Source organism: Pan troglodytes, chromosome 14, assembly GCF_028858775.2.
Source record: "Pan troglodytes isolate AG18354 chromosome 14, NHGRI_mPanTro3-v2.0_pri, whole genome shotgun sequence".
Taxonomy (NCBI): Eukaryota; Metazoa; Chordata; class Mammalia; order Primates; family Hominidae; genus Pan; species Pan troglodytes.
In genome coordinates, this window is record NC_072412.2 from 42276134 (window position 1) to 42296239 (window position 20106).

The 20106-nt window shown below is 40.6% G+C and overlaps 1 protein-coding gene across 27 annotated transcripts in view; it reads right to left on the reverse strand.

Annotated features, from left to right (window-relative positions):
* Nucleotides 1–5375: 5375 nt before the first annotated feature.
* ENOX1 (ecto-NOX disulfide-thiol exchanger 1) overlaps nucleotides 5376–20106 on the reverse strand; it is a 584882-nt gene continuing 570151 nt past the window's right edge. For 22 of the 27 annotated variants that reach the window (XM_054665232.2, XM_003954252.6, XM_054665246.2 and 19 more), the window contains 2 exons: nucleotides 16258–16343; nucleotides 5376–6355 (listed from right to left, as the gene is read on the reverse strand). In XM_054665232.2, coding sequence (XP_054521207.1) covers nucleotides 6224–6355; nucleotides 16258–16343 — 218 coding nt within the window. In that variant the 3' untranslated portion in view covers nucleotides 5376–6223. The remainder of the gene's footprint in view (nucleotides 6356–16257; nucleotides 16344–20106) is intronic. The other 5 variants (XM_063792104.1, XM_063792106.1, XM_063792105.1 and 2 more) reach the window with 1 other exon arrangement.

Genomic DNA, 20106 nt, shown 5'->3' on the forward strand with positions numbered 1-20106 from the left:
CAGTAGCCCAGAGCATAGTTTCTTCACAGCTGAATGTATTTGACCCTAATTACTGCTTATTGGAAATATACCAAACAAGTAAAAAGGGAGCTGTAACAAAGAATTGAGGCTTTAATTTTGTCTGTGATGTGAGAACTTTGATGGTCACTACTTATTTGTCTCTAAGAGTTGCGGAAGTCTTTGCAGGTTAGAGAATTACAATTATCTTGCTAATGTCAGTCTTACACTTGAACATGTTTAATGGACTATTGGTGGGGATTATGCTTGTTTTATATTTATTTTATCTTGTATTTAGAAGCATATGATTGACTGTCAGTGGTCAGGATAGGCATAGGCTGATAGGGAAAGGGTTTGTTCCCTTTTCTGGGAATGATGTAGTTTAAGTACTATTTTTGTAGAGACAAATGCCTTCAGTCTGCCTGGCTCTATGTTAGGGGGTGCTTTATGCATGCTGTCTTATTTAATCATCACCCTATGACACAGGCATTAACGTTCCCATATTATAGATCTGGGACTAGCACCTCGGTGTGGTTAAGGGATGTGCCATGGCCACAAGGCCAGTGACTGTTGGGCCGGGCTTGACTCCAGTGCAGCCCGAGTGCTCGCCTACACAGTAGGAGACATTTCCAAACATTTGAAGCCTGGGAATGAAAGAAAGTCTGCTTGCAAATAGAGGAGGAAATTGGGAGGTGGTGGAACTAGCGGGACGGTGTTTTAGTGATCTAATATGTAAACACATTCACTATAGCTTCTTTAAAATGCTCATTTTCGGTGCGCTACACAGGATAGTTTCTTCAGCTACTTATGACGGGCTTATTTAATATACGTGTGAACCTTTTACCATTTCGATGAAAAATAAGTCAAGCTATAAGATTTTTAGAGATGTGATATCTCTATTTTCTCAGTTTATGAGAAGAAACTGAGTATTATGGGAAAAGAGGTCTTATGTTTTGGAGATAAACCACCTATTATTAAGTCCAATAAATAAACACAGTAGCCATTTCCTGAAAAGGGCTACAACCCCCTCCCAACACACAAAACCCCAAGAACCAACCTCAAAGTAAAATATCCCCGACCCTTACCAAGAAAAAACAACTTGTTGTGAATCATAATTTGTTGCATGGACATTTGTTGAGTCTCATTTTCTATACAATTACTACCAACATCTTCTATTTTTTTCATTTCGTTTTTACCCTCAATGAAAATGAACAGTTTATTGAGTTAAAAATAAGCTTCCCTACACTTTCAAATGTTGTTTTTGATGCGGTATTTAAATATTTTCCAACACTGGTCAATGACTTTTTCTTACTGTAATAGGTTAAAAATACCTAAGCCAGCAAGAAGAGTTCTTATACAAGGGAATATTCTTCTTCTTTTTTTTTTAACCTTTTTTTTTTTTTTTTGAGGCAGGGTGTCACTCTGTCACCCAGGTTGGGGTGCAGTGGCATAATCTCGGCTCACTGCAACCTCCACCCCCTGGGTTCAAGCGATTTTCCTGCCTCACCCTCCCGAGTAGCTGGGATTACAGAAATGTGCCACCACACCTGGCTAAGTTTTGCATTTTAGTAGAGTATTCAGTATTTAGTATTTAGTAGAGATGGGGTTTTGTCATGTTGGCCAGGCTGGTCTCGAACTCCTGACCTCAAGTGATCCGCCCACCTTAGCCTCCCAAAATTCTGGATTACAGATGTGAGCCACCGTGCCTGGCCTATTATTCAGCCTTAAAAAGAAATGAAATTCTGTTACATGCTACAGTATGGATGAACCTTAAAAGTGTTATGCTGAGTGAAAGAAACCAGACACAGAAGGGCAAATGCCGTTAAGATTCCACTTACATGAGATACCTAGAATAGGTACATTCATGGAGATGCAGGGAATAGAAGTTACCAGAGGTTAGAAGCGTAAGAGGATGAGGAGTTATTGTATAGTGAGTACAGAATTTTGTTGGGGATAATGTAAAAGTTTTGGGTATAAATAGTGATGATTGGTTACATAATATTGTGAATGCATTTAATGTCACAGAATTGTACACTTATGACTGGCTAAATTGTTAAGTATTTTACCACAATAAAAAAGAAAAATTAAAAAATAAGGGTTCTGCCAAGGTATTACAATGGAGAGACACAAAGTTCTAGCCTCTAATGCTGGACCTAATACCTGAATAGATTCTGATTCAACAACTTCAGAAAGTTCCTGTGGGCGTTCTTCTTTCATTAATGTAATAAATATTTATTTAAAAGTAATGTTATGTCATGTCAGACTCTGAGGGACTAGAGGGATGAGTAAGGGAGGTCTACTGCCTACAGGAGTGGAAAGACAGCCACATTAAAAAATGATTAAAATCCAGTAAATGGGCTGCAATAGAAATGTAATGAATAGTAGGGGAAGCCCAGGAGAAGGGCTCCTGAGGGAATCAGGGCCTCGTAGAACAGTTGATAATTGATCTGGGTTTGAAGTTTGAATAGGAATTGGGTTATTTTTTATTTTTTTATTTCAATAATATGCAGTACATTCTCACTCACATTTCCCACCTTGGAATCTTGGATCTAAGATATTTGCAGTCTTTTCAAATATTTTGTAATATTTTCCCCTTGGGTAAGTATAGGCAGATTGGTCCCTGGAGGTAGAAAAACATCTTGATCATTCTCTGTCCTACTTTCTAAATATTTGTAAGCAAAACCACTTTGAGAAATAATTCAAAGTAAATGAGATGTGTTCAGTCCATCAAAGAGCTTGTAATATAATAGGGCAAGGACAGCTGGGTGGCAAGTGCCTTCAGAAAGTGTGGGATGGCTGTGCAGAGGCAGGAGGAGCGACTTCTGCTGGGGCATGAAGGCTTATTTCACATTTAAAGTTGGGTAGAACTGTGATAACTAGATGTGACGAAGATTGATTCATTCAAATAGATGAACAAAAGAAGAAAAGCAAGAAAAAAGATGAATCCTTTTCAGGGAAACAGTGAAAAAGCAAGTTAGAGAGGCCCTTTGGGGCCAGATCACAGGGATCTCCAAACCTTCAATATTCTGCTTATTTTAAGGAGAGAAAGGCGTGAAGAGTCTTCACCCCTCTACCAATGTGAAAGGATGGTGGAGAACAAAAGAGAATAAAAAGGGATCCAAAGGCACTGGATGGCATTGGGCTCACAGGTGGATGGAATGGGTCGAACTATTAATAGAAGTATGACCAGTGAAAAGGAGAATATGTTTTGGAGCCAGTTAGCCTTAGGTTCAAATCCTGATTCAAAAGTTACTAACTGCAAAGTTGGACAAATTACTTAAAACTTCTGAGCCTCGTTATCCTTGTGTGACAAATGGGGATGATAATATTATCTTCATATAGAGTTATCAGGAGGAGTAAAGAGGATGGGGTGACAGATATACGTAGTCTCCAGACCACTCTCATAGGCACAGATGTTAGTTCCTTCCCCAGGTGATCTCCAAAGTCCCATCTAAACTTGAGAGTCTGTGAAATAATTTAGAGGATTTAAAAAAATCCAAAGATAAACGATTCACATAATTGAAGTTAAAATATATAACCAACATATTTCTAGACAAGTAACAGAATTCATTTCAAGTATAAATAAAAAATTTACAGCCAAAATAGATTTTTCTAGTGCAGCAGCTTATCTCCAGCAATGACTCTAATGTTTTTGGAAGCTGAATTAACCATTTCACTCCCCCAAGTTGCCCCGTAGGGCTCATATCCACGTGTTTGGAAATGATATCTTCTTGTCAGATCTAATATGAGGTCCCTCAGCTTTGTGTGAGCACAGAGCTCAGAGTTGGGGGTTTACCCTGTGCAGGATGTCTTTCTGCTAATGTGACTGCCAGTAATACTTGAAAGTATCAATGCATGTTTGAGAATATCCACCATGCTTTCCATTAGAAATAGCACAGGCTGTGGTACCTTCCCCTGTATACTTATTAGACTTCATGACTTTATAGAACTAGCCACTTTACTGAATTCTTTTTTCCTTGTTTTTCACGTGAACTGCTTAGGTTTTCTATTTTACAATAATAGCATCATCTGTAAATGATGTCTTCTCCTTTCTGACTGTTGGGTCTTTATTTGTGTCTCTTGATTTGGATATAAATCTGTCAGGATGATGGTGGTAGTAGGCATGGACTGATGGTAAGGGAAGGTGTGTAGGGTTTAATATGATATGGACATATAGTTTGAATGCCATGGCACCTGTCATATCTTTCTTGTTACCAGAATCACATCATATAGAAATTTTTGGGAAAATGCCTTTTTCTTTTTTCTTTTCTTTCTTTCTTTTTTTTTTTTTTTTTTAAGATGGAGTCTTGGCTCTGTCGCCCAGGCTGGAGTGCAGTGGTGCAATCTCAGTTCACTGCAACCTCCACCTCCCGGGTTCAAGTGATTCTCCTGCCCTAGTAGCTGGGACTGCAGGTGCCTGCCACCACGCCCAGCTACTTTTTTTTTTTTTTTTTGTATTTTTAATAGAGATGGGGTTTCACCATGTTGGCCAGGCTGGTCTCGAACTCTTGACCTCAAGTAATCTGCCCGCCTCGACCTCCCAAAGTGCTGGGATTACAGGCATGAGCCACCGCCCTGGGCCGAAAATGTCTTTTTCACACTGAACTCTGAGCACATTAAGGAGAGGGTCTTTTCTTACTTACCTTTATATTCATAGTGTTAGCCCTGAGCCTGAACAAAACACTTGTGTAGATATTTATGGGAGGTATGAGTAAATATCTTAATTTATTAGAGATCAATAAAGGTACTTATCAATAAAGGTATCAATAAAGGACAAAAAGTCCAATAAGAAATTATGAATATCTTTTCATAATATCAGAGAACATTGTTTAGCTGTCTTCCTAAAAAATGTTTCAATTACAATTAAGGATGCTTGTCTTTTTTGTGATTCTTATGTAGGATAGCAGGAAGGGGACAAAATTTTAAGTCATATCCCATTTGTTATTAAAATAAAGAGGGGAAGCCCAAATTCTATCTAAACTGTTGGTCCAAGTGTGGATCCCTTAATTTCCTTTCTAATGTGTTTTCCAGTAAACATACAGATACATAAATCCAAGAGTTAATAAGATTAATGGGCTACTTTGTATCTGCCCAGGAGGACACAAAACAAGGTAAAATTTATTATTTGTGGATGCTATGTCATACTATTTTTAAAAATCTACTCTAACACTGTATATTAATGCTGTATAATCTCCTTTCTTGGTAATTTCCACTCCACAATTTTTATATATTCCTATTTGAAATAATGTTTTATCTCTTAATGTCACTCATTTATTTTATCATTTTTAAACAATAGGCTATGAGATGGGACTGAACAATGAGAAAAAGATTTCTTAAGGGAGAAATAAAATATATCAAAGAATAATTTGTAAAACCAATATGGTAGAAGTCATATTTATTGAAAAAAATTAATATCTTTGCTATAAAATTTGTAACAGGAATATTTACTGAATGTTTATTTTGATGCATAAACCTGAATGTTACATACCAAGTACAAGACAATAACACTAGTTTTTCCTTTATTTACACTTTATGAAAACTGTTATGCAGTCCATGTTAAAAGAACTTATGATGGAGAATTGTTACATTAGAAAAATAATATTCTTGATAAAGCATTCTCAATGTGTCCAATCATATTTTCTGCCTCTTCAATAAGGCAAAAGTCCCTGGAACAGCATATAACTTAATTTACAAAATACAATAACTGTTTAGACACATATTCAAGTTTTCTTTTGGTATGCTTTTCCCTCACTGTAAAATTTTTTCTTTTTTCTTTTTTTCTTTTTCTTTTTTTTTTTTTTTTTACTAAAACAGAAAGACTTTCAGGAAAATGTCATTTAATGATTTCAGCTATACATTACATATACAACTCTGTAGCCTAGCAACAATCATTGCTACACCATCATTAACTTTAAATATTTTGCTTGGTGAGCTATTCTCAAATGTAGCACATTTTAAGATTTTGCCATCATTATGACTGTGGAATCATTGTTTGGTTTTCATAGGAAACAGATCTGTCACAGTATGAAGCTTTGTTTATTTTAAGGAACTGGTACACAATTACATTTCCACTCACAAGAGAACGCCACAGATATAACTAAAGGCAGGCTTCGATGGCTCCACAAAGGTTGCGTGCTGGACCAACCCCACACCTCCTGCTCCCCCGTCGCACAGCCCTGGCCAGGTTCACACGGTTTCATTTCCAGAGATGCTTTGCTCTTCGCAGTTAGGTAGTTTTAATTCCTTCAAAGGCACACAACTTCCATCTTTTTTCCAGCGTGGCTCCCACACCCGTGAATTCCTGTTTGAACATGCGTGGCAGCCTCATCAAAAGCATTTCTATTTCATTTGCAGATATCTGTTAGAAAGGAAGAAAAGTCACTTTAAGGAAAGGAACTCATCTTAAAGGAGGAATGGATTGGGGAAGGATGAGCTTTCCCAGTGATATGAACAGCATTTAGTTTTCTACTGGGCTGTCAGGGGATGTCCTTATAGAAGGAACATTCAGAAGTACTGAATGTGATTATCCCACCTCCCGAGCAGCTGGCGGGGTGGGGCGTGGGTTGGCTGGGCGGAAAGTGCCGAGTTCACCCTTCATATGGATGGCTACCTTACTGGCAGCACCATTCCTGAACAGCCCTCCCCTGATATAAAAGGAGATGGGGAGGGAATTTAAGAGGGCTCAGAGCAAATCCATCACCACTCCTGGAAAGCTACTAGTGGCTTCATCCTCATCTATGAAGGACAGCAATTTTCTTTAATGCTGCCAGGAGCAGAGGACATTCGGGTGGATTTCTTGCCACCCAAATTTCTTTCTCTTCCTTAATTTTCACATAGACCAGAGACCATAAAGCTTTTGGAATGGAATCTAAACTCCAAAACCTACAACAATACAAGTCTTGATATCTAGTCATAAAATTCAGGTATATTTTTTAATGCAACTTTTTTCTTCTCCATATGTTTATTAGATGAATTTTTACACCAATAATTCATTTTAAAGAACAAATCAGCCATAATCCCTCTGCTCTAGCACAGTGATTGCTTTTGTTGTCCTGTGTTAGCATGCCAATCCATGTGTATGCATGTGGATTTTATACAGCAGGGCGGCCAATTTGGGGTCTGATATTCTGTTTGAATATCCCCAAAATTTGGGGTCTGATACTGTTTGAATCCTGTATCTTCATTCTCACAAGTTAAATGACCCTTACAGAGATAATTAGTCTCTTTAAGCCTCAGCAAATGGAAATAACATTTAATAAGGATAGCATGAAAATTACTGGCTTAGCACAGATTTGGGCACATAGAAATGTTCATTGAATCCGAGCTATTACACTTTTTCATGGTGTAATCACTGTAGAGATATCATTTTAGAGTCTACACTTTCCATTTAACAATATTAGGATTCATTTAAAAGAGACACCAAATAGACCACGAAGTCAAATCAACTGTTCATTTAATACTCTCATGGAAAAGACTTCATATGACACATTCAGTATTCCTGGGCCTATAATACAAAACTTTAGTTAAATAGAGGCAGTTCTGAAAATTGAAATACATTGTATTCTAAAATTTTGGGGAATTATTTTGAAATCTGAGTGCATTTTCTGATACACACCATATTAGATGGATGGTTAAATTCCCAGGTCAACCGACAAAAGCCTATGAGACAGATTATGTGAAGGTTCATAATAACTTTGAGAAGTAAGTTTTCTTTCAGTCACCACCAGTGTTCTCATTTCATTCTCACAGCACTCTGGTGAGATTTGTGAGCAGATATTATGATGCATCTCCACTTTATAGCTCAGAAAACTGTGTGAACTACAGAGGGTTAAGTGTTTTATCAAAGACAGAACTTGGGAAAGAACCCAAGGGTTCTTTCATGGGTTGGGGCCTGGGCCTTGATTGGTGTGCCTTAAGCACTTCCCATGATTGTCAACAGCCAGGGGTGAACAACCAGGGGTGTTGGGAGGTCTTTCTCAGTAGCAGTCACCTGGGGGCACTTGTTAAAAAACTCAGATCCCCCAGCCAGCCTCTTCTCTGGAGACCCTGATTCAGCTGGTCTTGGGTGTAGCCCACATAATCTATTTTTAACAACCATCCCAGATCATTCTTACAGTCAGGCATATTTGGGTTAAGAATGGGGACTTAGGCCGGGTGTTGTAGCTCATGCCTGTAATCCCAGCATTTGGGGAGGCCGAGGTGGGTGGATCATGAAGTCAGGAGATTGAGGCCATCTTGGCTAACATGGTAAAACCCTGTCTCTACTAAAAATACAAAAAATTAGCCGGGTGTGGTGGCGCGTGCCTGTAATCCCAGCTACTCAGGAGGCCGAGAGGCAGAAGAATTGCTTGAACCTGGGAGGCGGAGGTTGCAGTAAGCCGAGATGGCACCACCGCACTCCATCCTGGGGGACAGAGAGAGACTCCGTCTCAAAAAAAAAATGGGGACTTAAGCCAGACAAGCTTGGATTTTACTCTGGCTAGGCCTGAAGCTGTGTGACTTTGGGAAGATTACTTAACATTTGTAATTCTCAGTTTCTTCAGGTGTGTAATAGAAGTCATATCTCTCAGGGTATTGTAAGGATTATATGTAAAATGTAACACAGTGCCTGGCACAAGTTCTCTCTCCTTATGTAGACATGTATGTGTGTGTGTATGGAATACTGATAGAAAATGGCACTATTATCTAACCTTTTGTAGTACGGAGTGGTATGTGGTCAAAACTAGTTTTTCATAGGTCCAGGAGGCAGCTTTTTTTAAGCCTCATGAGACCAAGTTATCTTCTCAAAGAGTTCTCTTCTTTCTTTTGGAGGAGGACAGCACAGATCATCTACGGTGGGCTCTAGTCTCCAGTCAAATTCAAGTGCCACCCCTGGCATGTCCTTCCCCAGATCAAGGAGAGGCCATAGCGGAACACACAGGCCGAGGTGCCTGCCAGCCCACCAGCATCTTGTTTACAGTGTAACTGCCACCTCCCTTGGAAATGTAGGGAAGAAGGTTTGTGCCATTCATTAGGGAGGGGAGAAAAAGCTAAGTTTTTGAGGGTAAAATAAATATCTGATTTAAATATAACGTGTAGGAGGCCAGCTGGGGTCAGAAGGGGCAGTGCCACCCAGCAGCCCTGCAGCTGGCTGTAAAAAGTGTGACAACTTACAATCACCAGGAAACTTTTCCTTGCCAAACTCTTCTGAAAACACTATTTAATTCTCACCACACTCTCATAAGATAGGGAATAATTTACCAATAAGAAAACTGAGGCCCCGAGAGACTCAGTAAATCCCACAGGGTAACACAGGCAGTAAGTGTGGACCAGACCTTCTGGCTGTGGTGCCTCGTTCTTAACCGCCCCTGCCCACCTCCACCAGGGAGAGGACCATGGAGTAAGGACAGGAAATAATCCTCTTGGTCACTGCCTCTCTGGCCCTGGGTGGGTGTGGATGCCATGGCAGGCATCTGTGTACAGGAGGGCAGGGCTCCTCTGTGATGAATACTATTAGAGTGATAGCAACATCAACAGCAAAAAACTGAAAATTCCCAAGTCACCTGGCTCACACACATTCATATTGCTGATGCTCGGGCACCCCCACATTAACGATCCACCAAAACGGTAAGCAAATCATGGGAAGTCTTGGCTAGCATGTACTGAAATGTGGCAACATCTTGTTTTCCATGGTGTCTTTTGACCTGAGCCTAGACTTTAACCACAAAGGAAGCAGGACAAGGCTTGCAGCGGGACAGAGGTAGCTACCATTTACCGAGTCTTCACTGTGGGGCAGGGAAGAGTAAATTCTTCACCAGCATTATCTCATCAGAAAGCTCATTAAACAAGCAAGTGCCCCCCTCACTTGCTGAAGTAAAGAAAAGGATACACAAAAGATTTGGATCACAGTGATAGAACAATCAGTAACCTCTTCCAGTTTAGTAGTTAAGTAACCAGTCACTTAACTTCTTTGGGCCTGTTTTCTCATTTCCAAGACAAGGGAATTGGAAAGAAACACAGGGAATGCCCTGAGGACTTGGTTTGTGTGCTGGCCTCTCCACATCCTAGCTCTAGTCTTAGGACAAGCCATTCAAAATTTATCTGTCCATTAGGTTGTGGCAAAGATCTTAAAATGAGAGGATGTGATAGGTCTTTTGCGCACCTTAAAGCACAAAACAAATGACGGTCCCTACTTTAGTAGCACTTACTGTGTGCCAGATACTGTTCTGGAATGCTTTTCATCTACGAAGTCATTTAATATCAAGGAAAACCCCCCAAAAACCACTTTACAGATGGTGAAACTTAGGCACAGAGATGTTAAATAAGCTGTCTAAGGTCAAACAGCTAAGAAGTAGTGAAACTGGGATTTGAAATCCTCGTAATTACTTAATACATACTTCAGATTTTGAGAAAGCCAGAAATTAGTGTAATGGGAATTAATCTCAAATGTATTAGCTGTAGTTTCTGTTGGTAGTGTAAGATATAACAGCTGGGTTCTGCCACAAAGATGCAAATAATATAGAGTTGTGTCATAATTATGGAACAGACCACTTCAAATAAAAATCCATCTAAAATATCCATTTAATAAGGCTCTCAGCAGCTGGGCATGGTGGCTCACACTTATAATCCCAGCACTTTGGGAGGCTAAGGTGAGAGGATCACTTGAGCCCAGGAGTTTGAGACCAGCCTGGGCAACAGAGACAGACCCAATCTCTACAAAACATACAAAAATTAGCTGATATGGTGGCATGTCCCTATGGTCCCAGCTACTCAGGAGACTGAGGCAAGAGGATCCCTTGAGCACAGGGGTTGGAGCCTGCAGTGAGCTGTGATTGCTCCCCTGCACTCCAGCTTGGGTGACAGAGTGAGACCCTGACACAAGAAAAAAAGGGATCTCAGCTAAGTCTAGAAGAATTCCTTAAAGTTGTTTAAAGATATTTATATCTCATGACAGAAGAAAGATCAGGGAGAAAGCTGTATCAGGTAAGTTAGTTTTATGATTTTCAAACTTTTCCCCTACCCTGACAAAATAACCTTTATGATATTTTATCTTTTGGGATTTTTAAGACAAATTCAAGAGAAAATTCAATTTGTCCTTCATTTTCTCCCTATGGCCAAAGAATTTTTACTTTATAAATACTTCCACTTACTTCAGTTCTGTTCTCTTCCTAATAATTTGTCAGCTATTATCATCTTGCCGTCACAATATCCTTTGCCTTCCCACCAGTACATTATTTGTCTAGAGAATTGAGACTCTGGAGTCATTACTTAAACCAAGCACCCAGACCTCACTGGCCGAGCTCTGAGTGAAGTTTACCCCTTTCCTCATCTCCTGCACGATTTTCTTCCCTGAATCACTTCTGAAACCAGGGATTCTCTCTAAGCTCCTACTTCTGTTCACACATGGAGCCCTGGGTTCCTGGGAAGAGCTGTCGCTTGCCCAGCAGGTAAGTGAAGGGGTAGAACTTGGAGCAGGGATTATGAATCCAGCCCGGCTTTCAGAGTGACGTATTCCCTCACTCCCAAGCATATTATGAGGAGATTGCAATACACGTGGTTAAGGGAGCACTGTGTAGCACTGTGATATAGATTAGAGATAGATGCCATGACTATGAAATCTTTTCCCCATACACCATGTATTTGGTGCCCTAGCAAGTGGAGAGGATAGTCATAACCCTGAAGTTTTGATTACCCTCTTACCCAGGTGGCTTTTGTTCCAAGAAATTTGTGGCCTATATATTTTCAATCTTTGATATTGTCAGTGGATTCTTCTACCTGTTTTGTTTGAAACTTTCTTACATTTATTCTTTTAGGAAGGATTTATTTGCTACAAATACAAAAAAGAAAGAAAGCAAACGTCAGAAGGAAACAGGCTGTGTGTAACCAAGGAGCTTGTGTGCTGTTGATACCGCAGAGGTCATTTATAAAATCTGCTTGATTTATTTTTTAATTTGCTCACTCTAGGCCAAGCCTACTGCCTCCTTGCCCGGCCTCTAATCACATGTACAAATGGACACAAGCAGATGCAAATCAATTTGCTCTCATCATGGTTGGCTCCATACCCCGTATCATCAGGCAAGGGAAGCCTGGTGAAAAGGGGCTCCTGTTTGGGCTACTGAAAAGACGCCGGCAGAGGCTGGAGCGTCAGGGAAGCCAGTTGAAAACCAGACTTCCTTCCATGGGCAAAACTGACTTCTAGCCTTTAAATGCACATTTAAATCTTGTTCATTCTTCACATCCTGGGCAGGGCACAGTGTTAGCACACACAGACACCTCACAACAAATGTTCACAGAGAGAAATACAAAATGTAGATGGGGCAAAGGGAGGGGAGGAAGGAGGGGAGAAAGAAGGAAAAGAGGAAAGAAGCCAAGAAGTCAGGAATTCGAAGGAGTGAAGCAAGAAACTGGTAGAGGAAGGGAAGGAGGCAGAAAAAGTGTGATGAAAGAAGATAAACAGGAGAGAATTAAAAGGAGAAAAGAATATGGAAGGAAAATGAGGGCAGGAAGGAGAGAAGAAAGGGTGGGTAGAAAGAGGAGAAAGGAAAGAAATGTGGCAATGTTGGCTAAAGCATCCCAGAGGGAAGCCACCAGAAGAAGCATGGACTCGAGGGTACCTTGCTGTTAATCAGGACTCACAGATTTCACCCTTCTCTAACTCCTAGTTCAGAGAGTATCTTCCCTACCCAATTTAGCACTTCATTAGTTCATGTCTGAGTCAAATCATTTCATAACTAGGCTACAAGCTTGTTGAGAACAGGGTTCTATCTTAGATTTCTTTTGTGCCTTGGTCATCTCCTGTTCTTCTCTGGTCCCTAAGACAGTGCTGGGTACATGAAAAGCAGTGAATTATCCCAGCATTCATTAGGTCCCTGGTAACCTTACCAACTTCTCTCACTGTGGTGCACAGCCTTTTTTTTTTGTTCTTTATGTAGTCAAGTGGGGAGTATTGTTATCTCTGCTGTCATATGCCTTCCAAAAGTGCTGTAATATCTAAAAAACACATTTATTATAGTCTGTCTAAAGGATCACTCATTGATATTACTGTGACAGGCTGCTCTTAAGGAGAACCCCAGAATATGCATACTATTAAGGATCATTCAGGTGGGCAATCTCATAAACACTACTGAGAGCATTTCCCCACCCTCATCACCTGGCTATAGTCTGGGAAAGAATGCTATCCAATTAATTAAACAGGATCTGAATCTCCTTTCCATAGCCAAGACATTTAAATTTTGTGTTTGCAGAGGTATGCTATTAGTACAGAAGTGCAAATGATTCTCCCCTCTGTGGGAAATGTAACACATGCCCATGACCTCTCAAGCTGGTCACAGTGGTGTCGTGCCAAAATAGCAGGTCCTTCTATATCCTCCAGCCTCTGTGGCCACATTATGCCGAGTCTGGTTTTCAGAACCAAATCTTCCACACCATGGGCCTTGGGAAGAAGCTGCAGGTGTGTAGAGGGGGCAACCAGACACGCTTGGAAAACTGAGCCTTCATCTCCTAAAGGGTACATAAGCAGGGAAGAGCAGACGAACCCTCCTCTTGACTGTAAGCAGTATTCATCTGCTAATGCTCAAGTCAAATGTTTCTTCTGGGCTGCTTCGGACAGACAAGAGGTTGGGCTTGATGGGCCCTGGGGCTGACATGGGAGATTCTATGTACTGATAGAAACCATTTTCATCATAGTGCTGCCTATTTTAAAGAGTTTGCCTGCTGTGCTCTGGGCATGATTTTTGACTCAGCAAAGCTTCAGAAGCCATGGCTGCCCCCAACCCTTACCCTGTTTTCCTCTGAATGAATCTTCCTTTTTCAAGTGTTTCTGATACAAGAGAACCGGGTGAATGAGAGTGGGTAATTTAGAAAAGGCCAAGAAGAGAAAAATATGCAAATATCAACAGCAGGAATAATATTTAACTGGAAAATAGCTTATTATTGGGCTACATGGTTTTAGGAAGCCATGTGCAATGTACATGCCCAGCATAATTTAAATTAATTCCTTCCATTCCTAGTCATTCTTACACCCATATGTAGCCTTTGGGGAAATCCTGACCACAACAGTGACATTACAGGACTGGGTTGAGGCTGCTTTCCCTGTTCTCATCAGTACAGGGTGGGCACTGGATTTTGCTCTCTGGATTAAAAAGTCTAAATATCCTCTCAGCCTCACTGGAATAGAAAGCATGTGGTCTGATCCCTGGTGCCCAGCAGTTTTAGAGTACTTTTTCAATATACTTTCTACCCCAGGCATGAGAAGGAACCTGACAGCTCTAGTGGGCGTTTCATTCAGAAGATGGAGGGCTATCTGGGAGTAGGCAGGGGACACCTCGTGTGTTTCCTCTGTGAGGGAAATACTTTCTTCATCACCTTCTAAAATAAAAGTACCAGTCTGCAATGAGATACAGTTCCCTTGACTGAATCCCATCCAGAAAGGCCCATCATCTAATGGCCAGGGACAAGGCATGTGAATTCTCTCTCCTCAGAGACTGGTAAGGGAATGTCACAAATCTTACCTGAGCCCTGAGGATAAGAATAGAACAAGAACTTCTACCCACCACCCACTCCCTGCCAGCCAAAACAAATCAATTCATTACTTATCAATCCCTGCCCATTCCCAGGAGATGATTTTACACACACACACACACACACACATGCAGGCACACGCACTTCACTGGTGATCATCATAGATTCTCAGCCTGCGATGATGGAGTGGAGGAAACAAAGTGTCCTGAAATTCTTCGATAAACGACAAGTGGATTCTTGGCCATTTCAGCTCCTACTAAAACAACAGCTGCTTCTCAACAAAGGCTTCCCACTTGGGACTTCCAGAAAGGGGAGAACAGAAATGTCAACAGTACAAGGGAAGGATGGTAGCAACAATGGGAATCATTTCTTGAGGGGTTATTCTTTGCCAAACACATTGGTGCAAGCAGTGTTTTGTTTAATCCTCCAGGCAAAGGTGGTGGTGATATTAAGGAACAATAATACCAGTAAAGGGGAAACAACAGCAGAGAAATCCTTCAAATCTATATGACAAAAAGGAACATTGTGCAGCAAGTCCTTCTTATTTCATCTGAGTTTAACATGAATGCTTTCTCTTACTTACCTGTGCATGTGAGGGGAAACCACAGAGAAAAAAACAGATGATTCTGAACCTCTAGAATTTTAAAATTCTCTAACTCCTTTCACCCTGTTTTGTTCTACCCTGTCATGAAAGGCATGAAATCTGTATGACTGAAAAGATTCCTCTCAAAGGGGAAGTGTTAGATCCATTTAAGAGGTTAAACAGTTTTGGGATCATGTATTAGGAAGATTATTTGAATCAAAATAAGAACACATGATAGTCATTTGATGCATGCTAGCCATTGAAAATTTAGCATGATTTATCTGTGTCTGTTCAGGGACACAGCACTGCAGGCTGCTGGTCTGGTCGTACCAATCCCATGCATTTTGCTGTGCTCTATGGAGGACCTTCTTACTTATTTCCATTTTCCTTCATGACCAGAAATTTGACAGGCAACTCGCTGGCTTCTCTAGCTTCTCTGTTTGGCTTCTGTGTCCACCCCGCTCCTGGGCTTCCCTAGTGTTGGTTAATGATGTTTTATTTTGTCAGGGCCCCTTCCATTGTTCACATGAATTTGACACATAAATCACATTCTTTTTGTCTCTTCTCTTTGGGCACACAAATACTGCAGTGGGGTAGGAGTACAGCTAATTTGTGGATGGGAAAAACTGAGCTTCAGGGAGGTGAGGAATGATGTCTGGCTCTGGATGTGAGCCTGGAGGGGCACAGCTGAGAAGAATTTTGCAGCCACTTTTTTCTACTTAGAGAACAACGCTGGAAAACAGCCATTAATACAGCTTTCTTGAGTCATATCAGATCTTTATATTATTTGGGATGATTTTTCCTCGATTGTGTGAAGTCCAGAACATGGAATCCTATAAGAATATGGTCTGAGGATAATGCCCTATTAGCCACACTCACTTGATTTCACCCTTATTTTGGGAACTTTCAGGTGAACCTATATTTTTAAATCTCTCATAAGCTTTCCAAATTAAAAAGTCATTGTCATTTTGGATAACTGCTCTTCTTTTTACAAAGACAAAAGCAAGCAAAAAGAGGAGAACAATCTGCCAAAAACTGAGGTCCTTGCAAAAGAGAAGGGCTGATCAACCCCCACAGGCTGCTACAGCCCTAGTTCAGTTCATGCAGAGTCCACCTGCAGGCAGCAATCAACATGCTAAATTTGAGCAACGAAAGTTCACTCGAGCAAAATAATTTACCTTGGAGTCCAGCTGCTGCATGTATGACCAAAGATATTCTATGTTGGCTCCAAAAGGATGGACGTGAAGAAACGTTGATATGATACCTGAATTAAAAAGGCAAACATTGGAAATTATTCAAAGGCATATGAGAGTCTCTGTTAAATAATGCTGTCTAACCCCAGTGACTATTTTGTCAGGCTGAGTTATGGTCTTGCCATTTCTAGCAGCACTCAACAAGCATTCAATAATAGCACATTCTGAAGGCAATAAGAGTAACATGGCAAACAGAACACTTTATCTCCTGGAATGATAGTAGTTAGCAAAGCTAGACTCTGAGATAATATACAGCTGGATAAAGGTATTTCAAAACAAAGACTCCTGGAAGCATTTCAACTACCAATTTTATGCTTGATTTACCAATATAAAATTATAGTTATTGGAAGGATAAAATTATCTTTTCTTTCCCTCAGTGGACTTTGCAGTATGAAAATGGCTCATACAACTGTGTCAGAAATCACACCGCCTTAAATTTTCCTGATAATTACAGTTGCTAGATATGAAAAGTATTTAATCTATATTTCCCCCAACTGCCATTGAAGGAAGCCCAAATTCTTCCTGAAACATTTGCTGTTCTCCCTGGTTGTCGCTCTTGTTTAAAAGGAGCCAGCTCATTCTCCCCTTCTTGCTGCTGTAATTTACAAGATCATTTTAAAAGGTCTGGGAATGGATGGTTTGGCTGCAGTTTGATTATAAATTACAAGGCTCTTCCATCGTGCAAATCAGCTGTCAACGTTGTACTGACAAATGAAAAGCTGGACGTTGAAGTCAGGAATGAAGTAAAAAGCATTACCTTCCTCTTCTCCCTGCTCCTGGATCCAAAATCAAAATAGTGAACATGAGGAAGTCAACTCCAAAAACTGTAGACTGCTTTTTGTTAAGAAGTTGTGCACTTGTTATTCACGATAGCAAAAACATGGAATCAGCTCAGGTGCCCATCAGTGGCGGATTGCATAAAGAAAATGTGGTATGAACCATGGAATACTATGCAGCCATAAAAAAGAATGAAATGATGCCCTTTGCAGCAACATTGATGCACCTGGAGGCCATTAACCTAAGTGAACTAATGCAGAAATAAAACCAAATATTGCATGTTCTTATAAGTGGGAGCTTAACAGTGGGTACTCATGGACATAAGAAGGAGAACAGGAGACACTGGGGACTGCTAGAGGCGGGAGAGAGGGATGAGGGAAAGGGCTGAGAATCTCCCTATTAGGGATTATGCTCATTACCAGGGGGATGGGTTCAGTCATACCCCAAACCTCAGAGTCATGCAATAGGCCTCTGTAACAAACCTGCACGTGTACCCCTGGATTCTAAAATAAACGTTGAAAAAGAAAGAAAAGTTGTCCTCAGACTGATAGTTTTAGCTTTCTGTTAAAGAAGTTTCAAGATGAATTAAATCTGAGGGTAAGCCTTCATGTTCTGTTTTTTGTGAGCCTTCATGCTTGGGAGCCAGGGCAGACCCTCACCTGTATGAAATGCCATCTGGGTGGGCACAGGTGCACACAGCATTCTTGTACTAGGTCATCCTATATTTGTAGGTGACCTTGGATTGATCTGCCATAGGGTTTCATGGCTCCCTGATGCTATGGGATGAGTGTCAAGTTTTTAAAGAAAAGTTCCCAGTTCATCCTCAGGCTGAGAACAGAAAACCAAAAGGACTCTCCAAGACCTATCCTCAGAATGTTGCTTTCCCAGGGCTTCTAGAGGATGACAGTGAGATGGGGAAACAATTCCCACATTTCCCTGTAAAGGTAGAATCTCAGTTTTTAAAGACTGACCTGTTCTTTGTGAGATACAAAGAACTACCACTTCATTCTGAGGTTATATTCTTCCTTTTTTCTTGTCAAAATGTCCTTTTTTGAAATAATGGCAATGGTAGAAGGCAATGATGATACTTTAAAAATATCTTTACGAGGAAAAATAGCCACTTTTAATGTACTCAGGGAGCATTGTGTTGTCTCCTCCCCTTATTTATTTACTAATATTTTAATTTTAGAGACCTGGCAGCTACTTCCCTGTAACTGAAATTCTCAATTCTGGTGAAGTGGCATTCTAAGTAATTCTATTACTAATAAGAGTTAAAATATAAAAGCTCAGGAGTGATTTCTTTAAAAAAATTAGAATATAGTAGAACTACTTAAAAATGATTATTTTCATTTGCATTTCCTTTTTTGTTTTACAAAGTTTTTAATTGATATATAATATTTGTACATATTTTTTGGGTACCTGGCATATTTTGATACCTGTATACAATGTGTAATGATAAAATCAGGATAATTTGCATGGCCATCACCTCAGACATTTATCATTTCTTTGTGTTGAGAACATCCCAAATCTTTTCTTCTAGCTATTCTGAAGTATACAGTAAATTACTGTTAACTATAATTTCCCTACTGTACTATCAAATACTGGAACTTAGTCCTTCTATTTGTTGAATGAGAGAGTAAGGGCTGAATCACAGTTCGTGTAGAGGGAATCCCCTGTTTCATGATGGTGAGTGGGGCTTTCACTGACCATCCCAGGTACTATGGCCACTGCTTTCCACAGAGAGCCTCCCACAAGTGATGGGCATGAGAAGGACAGGGGAGGGAGAAGGAAGAGTCAGCTTTGGCTTTGTGAGCAGGTGAGGGGGTGCTCCTAGTCGGAAGCTTTTTTTGTCCTCCTCCCCGGCAGGGCTCTCCCAGGGAGGTGAGGGCTGCTGCAAGGTGGGGAGCAGCATTCCTCGGGTGGACATCTGCTTACGCAGCAGGGCTGAGACAGGGAGTGGCAGTAGCACTGCAGACTTTGGGGTGACAAGGGTGTATAAGTCTCCCATGGAGAAAGAGGGCATAAGACTTGAGCAGTCTTAGGTAAACTACCCCAGGCAAATAGATAACAATATTTTTCATATTTAATATTCCCCCTGGCCAGAGAGTCTTCAACATCTCCTGCATAACCTACAGCCTTTTGTAAATGTCCATGGGTGTATGGTTATCAACATAAATGTCTTTAGTAGGATGAATAGAACAAGTCAGAGGAGGATGGGGTGGGTTGGGGGGAGAGGTTGATAACCCTTAGCCTAGGAGACGAAGTGTTGACATGGGTCATTTAGGGACACCAGAAATGGGAGGACCTAGAGTGCCTCTGTGAAGTTGGCACCCTCTGTGAACATGGATTTGCTCCTCCACTGTCTGCTGTCTCTCACCCCTAATCCTGGGTCTGCACCCCAAGGAGCTGTGCTCTTAGTCTTTGTGTGTTCTGGTTCCATATCCAGAACATAGTACACATTCATAAGAGGTATATGTTGAATGTATTTATTTGCCAGAACTGGAAATCTCCAGTATACTTGTTTAAAAATTCTATTAGTCTATTATTGATTAATGGGAATAAATAAGAACCTTAAACATTTCTACAAGTAGTAACAGATCTTTCAAAAACCAGGTAACTTTGAGGTATTATTCACTGAAAATTCTTACTCTTAACCCGTCCTGTCATGGATTTAGAAGGATGGAGTAACTTGGATGTTTTGAGCAAGGAAAATTTTCATTGAAACTATTTTGCTCATAACTAAGGGGAAAATCAGATTCTAAAATCAGATTAGAAATCCTGACGTGGACTTGAGTGTTCTTTTAGGAGGGTATTCAGAACCATCTCTGTGGTAGCTGATATTAAGAAGCCATTAGCTTTTCCTTATAAGAGTTCAGCAATTGCCACTAGATATATGTAGGGCCAAGGCAGGCAGTCACAAATAGGCTTCCCAAGCTTTTCCTGTGGATGACAACCCAATTATCCAGTGTTGCTAGAGACACAGCAGAAAGGAAAGCA